This window comes from Lipotes vexillifer, unplaced genomic scaffold, assembly GCF_000442215.2.
Source record: "Lipotes vexillifer unplaced genomic scaffold, Lipotes_vexillifer_v1.1 scaffold512, whole genome shotgun sequence".
Classification (NCBI taxonomy): domain Eukaryota; kingdom Metazoa; phylum Chordata; class Mammalia; order Artiodactyla; family Lipotidae; genus Lipotes; species Lipotes vexillifer.
Genome location: NW_006787695.1, coordinates 1,670,342 through 1,677,770, shown reverse-complemented (window position 1 = coordinate 1,677,770; position 7,429 = coordinate 1,670,342). Strand labels below are relative to the sequence as shown.

The following is a 7,429-nucleotide window of genomic DNA, read 5'->3' as shown; positions in this document are numbered from 1 at the left end:
TTTTTTTTTTTTTTTTTTTTTTTTTTTGGCCTCGCTGCGGGCTCTTAGCTCCCCAACCAGGGGTTGAACCCGAGCCCCCTGCCCTAGAAGTGCAGGAGTCTTAACCACTGGACCGCCAGGCAGGTCCCAAGCACCTGCTCTGATAGGGTTATGCTTATATTTTAAAATTTTATTGAAATACAGTTGATTGACAGTGTTGTGTGACTGTGGGCCGTACAGCAAACCGACTCAGTTATACACATTTATACAATCTTTAATACTTTTTTCCAGGATGGTTTATCCCAGGATATTGCATATAGTTCCCTGTGCTCTGCAGGAGGACCTTGTTGTGTATCCATCCTATATATACGAGGCTGCATCTGCTAATCCTGACCTTCCAGTCCTTCCCTCTCCCAGCCACCTCCCCCTTGGCAACCACTAGTCTGTTCTCTGTGTCTGTGAGTCTGTTTCTGTTTCATACATAAGTTCATTTGTGTCTTATTTTAGATTCCACATAGGAGTCATATCATATGGTATTTGTCTTTCTCTGACTTACTTCGCTTAGTATGATCATCTCCAGGTCCAAGCATGTTGCTGCAGATGGCATCATTTCATTCTTTTTTATGGCTGAGTAATATTCCACTGTATATATGCACCACATCTTCTTTATCCATTCCTCTGTCAGTGGACATTTAGGTTGCTGCCATGTCCTGCATGGAAACAGTGCTGCAGTGAACATTGGGGGTGCATCTTGGGATCTTTTCAGATTATGGTTTTCTCCAGATACGTGCCCAAGAGGGGAATTGCCAGTTCATATGGCAACTCTATTTTGTAGTTTTCTGAGGAACCTGCATACTGTTCTCAATAGTGGCTGCGTCAATTTACATCTCCACCAACAGTGCACAGGGACACCCTGGTTTCAATAGTTCCCGGTGACCCAGTGAAGGGAGAAGGTGGATGTCCCAGTAGGACAGTGGGAGCATCTTTCTGTCCCTTCCCGAAGGCTGTCGTGGTCCCAGCTCCTCTCACTGCAGCCAACTAGCACCGGCTCCAGGGACGAGGGCGTGGGACACAGACGTGGTTCTCCGTGTAGACAGCAGTGAGAATCCTCTGGGCGAGGTTGCAGGCTGGTCTGCAGAAACTCCGAGAGCAGAGTCTTCTCGCGCTGCCTTCCTGGTGGAGGAAAACACCGTGCGAGCCTGCAAGGATCAGGAGAGTTTACTGGGGTCCTGGGGGCCAGATGTCACTCCTCCGTTGTGATGCTGGCGGGGATGAGAGGGAAGGCCCGCCACGCCTGCGCGTTGGACACTGGGAAGCTCCCAGAACAGACGCAGGACTGGGTGGGTGGTCGTCCTCCCTGTCTTACGGGATAAGGGGGTGGGGCTCGGTTGAGGGCAAAACGGCAGCGGTGAGCACCAACCCTCGGTCTGGTTTCAGGAGGCACCGCAGCTACCTCCCGACCCAGCACTGCCTTCCCATAGAGGAGGGACGGAAAGCACGGGTCGCCCTTCGGATAGGGATGTGAGGCTTCAGGAAATCATCTCTGGTGCACAAGGGGTATCTTTGCGATGTTCGCTGGTAGCAGGTTCCTCTAAACAAGAGCAGACTTGCAATTGCTCTGCCTTGGGGCCCGCTGGGCGTGAAAACACAAGACAGGAGGGTCTCCAGGACCTGGGACGTGCATGCCGTTGGCGTCTGGGAGGGCTCCCCTTGTTTCTCACTGGGGCGTCCCCTGGAAATATCCCCCACAGGGACCCACGGGCACATCTCACTCCAGCATTTGCCCAGGGCTTCCTCTGCTTGGCTGTTGTCTGTCTTCGGGTGGACAGATGCCCCGGCACGAGAGGACACAGTCAGGTCAGAGTCTGTGTGGAAGGTTGGCATGCAGGTCGGCCCAAGCAGGAAGACCCCCTAGATTCCAGGGCTTGTAGGTGAGCCTGTAACTATGGAGACCAGAGTATGGGTACCACCCAGGTCCCCACCCTGTCACGTCCTGTGTCCGCTTGCAGGTGGTTCCGGGGCTCTGGCCAAGGCGTGCATGTCTCTGTACCCGGGGTCTCAGGTCACCGTGTTTGACATCCCGGACGTGGTCCAGATGGCAAAGAGGCACTTCTCATTCCTGGAGGATGAACGGATCGGCTTCTGTGAAGGTGGGTTTCCAAGTGCTGTCTGTGTCCATGGGGAAACAGATGCGTCCCGGGGTGCGTGGGAGAAGGCGGCAGTGGATGGTCAGAGTGGGTTCCTTCACCCTCTGAATATACTCCCCCTCCACCTAGAACTGTGAGGCATGACAGATGGAAAACTCTGGGAGGGTATATTGTTTTCTTGCAATTAATTCTTTCTTGGGTATTGTACTGGGCTCAACAGTGTCCCGTCAAAATTCATGTCCACCTAGAATTTGTGAATGGGACCTTATTAGGAAATAGGGTCCTTGCAGATGTGACGCAGTGAAGGGTCTGAGATGAGGTGCCCCTGGAGGAGGGTGGCCCTACATCCAGTGACAGGGTCCTTCTAAGACACAGAAGAGGAGAGACACAGACACACAGGAGAAGCCCCGGGAAGATGGAGGCAGAGACGGGAGGGATGCAGCCACGAGCCCAGGGGCGCCTGGAGCCCCCAGAAGCTGGAAGAGGCAGGAAGGACCCTTCCCTGGGGCCTCTGGAGGGAGCGTGGCCCTGGGACACCTTGACCTCAGAGGTCTGGTCTCCAGGATGGGGGAGGATGGATTTCCTGGTCTGTGGCCATTTCTTACGGCCTCCCCAGGGCACCCACACAGGTTATCTAAATCCAGGTCATTTCTGAATGACATGGGTTGAAGGTAGGATCAGGGCTCAGTTCCTGACTCAGAAGCTTGAGAAGCTTCTCAGGCTTTCCAAGGCTCAGAGACTACAGCAGCTTTGCCAAGAGCTGGAAGGGACTTCCTCTTGCTTTGGAAACGTGGGGTGCGGCTCCCAGAGATGGGCTGGCCCAGGAACTAAGGTCTAACCAGCAGATGCCCTGTACCTCCATTTATGGAGGAAACTGGCCTTCCGTGGTTCTATTTTTCTGCTCGCTCAGAAGAAAAACACCAGGTGGGGATATCATTTCCATCCACTCTTAGATCTGCTGTAAATTCACTATGATTATTATTATTTTTTTTGGCCACACCATACGGCTTGTGGGATCTTAGCTCCCCGACCAGGGACTGAACCCGTGCCGCCTGCAGTGGAAGCGTGCAGTCTTAACCACTGGACCACCAGGGAAGTCCCTCGCTATTATGTTTTTTTTTTTTTTAAATCACTTGCACGGGACTTCCCTGGCGGTCCAGTGGTTAAGACTTCATCTTCCAATGCAGAGGGTGCGGGCTCGATCCCTGGTCAGGGAGCTAAGATCCCACATGCCTCATGGCCAAAAAACCAAAACATAAAACCGAATCAATATTGTAACAAATTCAATAAAATGGTCTACATCAAAAGATCTTTAAAAAAAAAAATCACCGCCAAGTTCATGGCATCTCATGGGACAGGCCATCAGCATTGCATCTGGGGCCAGATGTGGGGTAGACACTCCCGAAATGTTGACTGATTCAGACGAAGGATCATCTCCTTTTGAACAACTCTGGATCCGATAGGCTGATTTCAAGGTGACAAGAATGTGCTGAATCGTGTCCTGGAAGGGCTGGATACCATCTTTATTTAAAATTCTGAAATTTGGGGACGTCCCTGGTGGTCCAGTGGCTAAGACTCCACACTCCCAATGCAGGGGGCCCAGGTGCGACCCCTGGTCGGGGAACTAGACCCCACATGCATGCTGCAACTAAGAAGTCTGCGCGCCACAACTAAAGATCCTGCGTGCTGCAACTAAGGCCCGGTGCAGCCTAAATGAATAAATAAATAAAAATAAATATTTAGAATTCTGAAATTTTGACCATCAGGAATTTGTTGGGGGGCTGTGGGGGGCTTAATGCTGATTTAAAAAAATTCTTTTTAATTTTTATTTATTTTTGACAGCGCTGGGTCTTCGTTGCTGCGCACGGGCTTTCTCTAGTTGTGGCGAGCAGGGGCTACTCTTCGTTGCGGTGCGCGGGCTTCTCATTGCGGTGGCTTCTCTTGTTACGGAGCACGGGCTCTAGGCGCGTGGGCTTCAGTAGTTGTGGCTTGCAGGCTCAGTCGTTGTGGCTCGCGGGCTCTAGAGCGCAGGCTCAGTAGTTACGGCGCATGGGCTTAGTTGCTCCCTGGCATGTGGGATCTTCCCGGCTCAGGGCTCGAACCCGTGTCCCCTGCATTGGCAGGCGGATTCTTAACCACTGCGCCACCAGGGAAGTCCTTAATGTTGATTTCTAAAGCCACTGTGTTAAAATATATTGAATCTCAATGACCAAGTTTTGGGGCCCCTTAAATTTTGTGCGCAGAGGCAGTGCCTCACCCTGATCTTAACCCTCGTCCCACCCCTGGGGAGTCTTCCTCCTACTTGGAGATACACGATCAGCGTTACTTTGGTGCCTCATTTGGAAAATGGGGTGAGGATGCAGCCTTTGGAGGTTGGGGGAATTAAGTGAACTATACTGTATTACGTGCTGCTACCCCATTGAGGTTGGGTGTCTGCGATTGGTCCCCAAGGGCAGCTGGTAGAAGGTGCAGGCATGTCGACCTTCATTCCTGGTTCTGCATTCTCTCCAGGCTGTAGGCAAACAGACGCCTGACCGAATTTGGCCCTTGGGCCGTAGTTTTCTAAGAACAACCCCTGTCTTTCTTCGCTGAGTGGAAGAAAACCCACTTGGAGGAACCTCCTCCTCCGTGCCCCGTCTCATGGGGGAATATTCTGGGGTCCATGTTTCCTGGGATACTCAGCACAAGAAAGAGATCCAGGGGATAGCATCTATGTCATCCAAGACATCGTCCCCAATTCCCGTGAACTTGCAGTCTGGACCACACAGGTCAGCTGAGGTAACCCTGTACGGCTCAGGGCTATCCAAGCTCTCTTCCCACATTGTTACTTCTTGCAGGAAAAATGGTAGGAGAGTTGAGTGTTGGCCATCACCTACAGGTAAGAGTCTCTCGTGGGCATCTTTATTCAGTCAGGGAAACACATATGGACTTTGTTGGTCCAGTTTGGCTCATCGGAATGGAGCTTCTGATCCATTGCCAGGGACCTCCTGAAATCCATGGCTTAAAGGATGCTGTCTGTTTACACGGGACCTTCGGAAATAAAATAAAAATAAAGCCATTGTCCAGATCTGATGGAGGGAAAGGGGCCCCCAGACATCATTCAGAATGGTCCTGTCTTCACTGAGATTTCTTTTTGTTCAGGGGCTGGTTGAAAGGTCACCAGCTGGGAAGATCTGGGGAAAACTCGGTCCATACAGGTGGCCTTTCCCTGCTGGGTGTTGGTGTGGTCCAACGGGATTGAGATGCAAGCTGACCCCAGGGCACTCGCCCTGGGTTACAGGAGATTTCTTTAAAGACTGCCTTCTGGAGCTGGATCTGTGCATCCTGGCCAGGGTCCTGCATGACTGGACGGATGAGAAGTGTTCACACCTGCTGGTGAGAACCTATCAAGCCTGCAAGGTGGTAGGGCTGGGCGTCGCTGTGCTGTCAACGCGGGGCAGGTTTGGCAGACTCTCCTTGGGGTGCCGGGGACTGAGTTCATGTCACAGGTAAGGGGAGTCGTCCAACCAAATGGCTCTCCTTCCGCATCAGTAATTAAAACCGACAAAAAAATGGCATTGATAACCATTCTGCAGCGTATCCCAATGAAAGATGGAGGTAGCCGCTGTGTGTGATGCGGACAGTGTCCTGTGAGGTCACCATGCTGAGGGTCCACGAGGGCGTGGGCACAGCCTCTGTGTGTGATGAGGTCACAGTCCCAGCCGACCGCTGAAGGTTTCCTTGCTTCCGGGACATCACCGTGTCTCAGGCTTTTGAATTCCTTCTCCCTCTCCAGAATCGTCCATTTTCCCCAGAAACTGTGGTTCTGTTGGTGGGGAATCATTTTCAGAGGCGGAGTTGCCATTGCTGGGAGGGCAGTGTTTCTAGACCCCTTCCGTGGAGAGAGCTAGGAAATGGATTGAACACGCTGAATTATTTACATTTCCATCCATAGCGACGTTACCGGGCAGTTACTCAGTGTTTCTAACGCCGTCCTTTTGTGGTGTCCTACACCCGGAGCCATGCTCCTAAGATCATCAATAGTACTTGTTTGCCTGTCCTGATCTGTACATGACGTCATTCCAAAGGAGCAAAACCAAGGTTACTGCAAACAAGAGAACTGCCAGGCGGTGCTGTGGCTTGTCTGCAGTTCTTCTGTTTAGAATATCCACGAATTGGTGCGTCCACGGTCACAGAAACTACGGTTGTCGGCCGGAGGTGACGTCGCCGATCGGCTCGTGGTCTTTGGTTTGCTTCCAGTGTTTAGGCCTTGCCTTCGCTTTTTATGTGTTAATTCTTGGAGGACTAACACATTTGCATGACTCGAAAACCAAATGCTGATGAAAGGTCCATGCAGAGAAGTCTAGCTTGTAATCTGACCCCCTCACACATATTTCTCCCCAGCTCTTGTAGGAGAGCTGATTTATAATTTTTTAAAACAAACAAAAAAAAAATTACAAAAATAAATAAATAAAGCCGCCGGTTTCCTGGGTGAAGCCACACCCAGGAGGGACCTGGCACCGGGGCCGCTGCCCACAGCATCCACGGTCACCTTGCCGCTCACCCCCCTTGTGTCTGAGATCCAGACACAGCACCTGCCGGTTTGCATATTTCTCTGGATGGCCAGAACTCTGCAAGGGAAGCAGCCATCTATGATGCTGAAGCCAGGGGCAGCCCTCGGAAGCAGAGGAGCATGGCTTTGCAGGTCCAGAATTTCTAGCCAGCAGGAAGCTGACCTCGGGCACGTCACCTACCCTCTCTGCACCCTCACCCTTCAAATTTAACAGACGGGGCTGGGTAATCTCTAAAGTTTGTCTTAAATGCCCTGTGATTCTTTGAATACGTCCAACCAATGCTTCTCAGCTGGGGTGATTTTGCCCCCCGCCCCCCGTTGGGGACACACCTGGCAGTGTCTGGAGGCATCTTGGGCTGTCACGCTGGACTGGAGGATGCTGCTGGCAGCTGGTGACTGGGTACCAGGGATGCTGCCCAACACCCCACAGTGCACAGGGTACCCCACATCAGAGAGTGGCCCAGCAGCCCCCGATGCCCACAGTGCCGGGCTAGGGAGACTGGGTTAGGATGTGGTCACACTGCAGCTTCCCCGATACTCGTGGCTGTAACGACAGGACCGGCTCTTAGGGGTGCGTAGATTTCTTAAGAGTCCTCCTGAGCTGAGGGCTCTGGGAGGGTCCCGCTGTCTCCTTGGGGGTAGGAAGAGAAACAGGTATTGGAAAGGCCTTCAGAAGACGATGGAAAGCCAGCTGCTGGTCCCAGACTGTGCTCCCCAGCGTTGGTCCAGCTCCGTGGCCTGGGGAGGGACC

At 52.3% G+C, this 7,429-nt stretch overlaps 1 protein-coding gene across 1 annotated transcript in view; it reads left to right on the top strand.

Annotated features, from left to right (window-relative positions):
* ASMT (acetylserotonin O-methyltransferase) overlaps positions 1 to 7,429 on the top strand; it is a 49,194-nt gene that overhangs the window by 17,611 nt on the left and 24,154 nt on the right. The window contains exons 7-9 of the mRNA XM_007460501.1: positions 1,417 to 1,500; positions 1,954 to 2,129; positions 5,407 to 5,566. Coding sequence (XP_007460563.1) covers positions 1,417 to 1,500; positions 1,954 to 2,129; positions 5,407 to 5,566 — 420 coding nt within the window. The remainder of the gene's footprint in view (positions 1 to 1,416; positions 1,501 to 1,953; positions 2,130 to 5,406; positions 5,567 to 7,429) is intronic.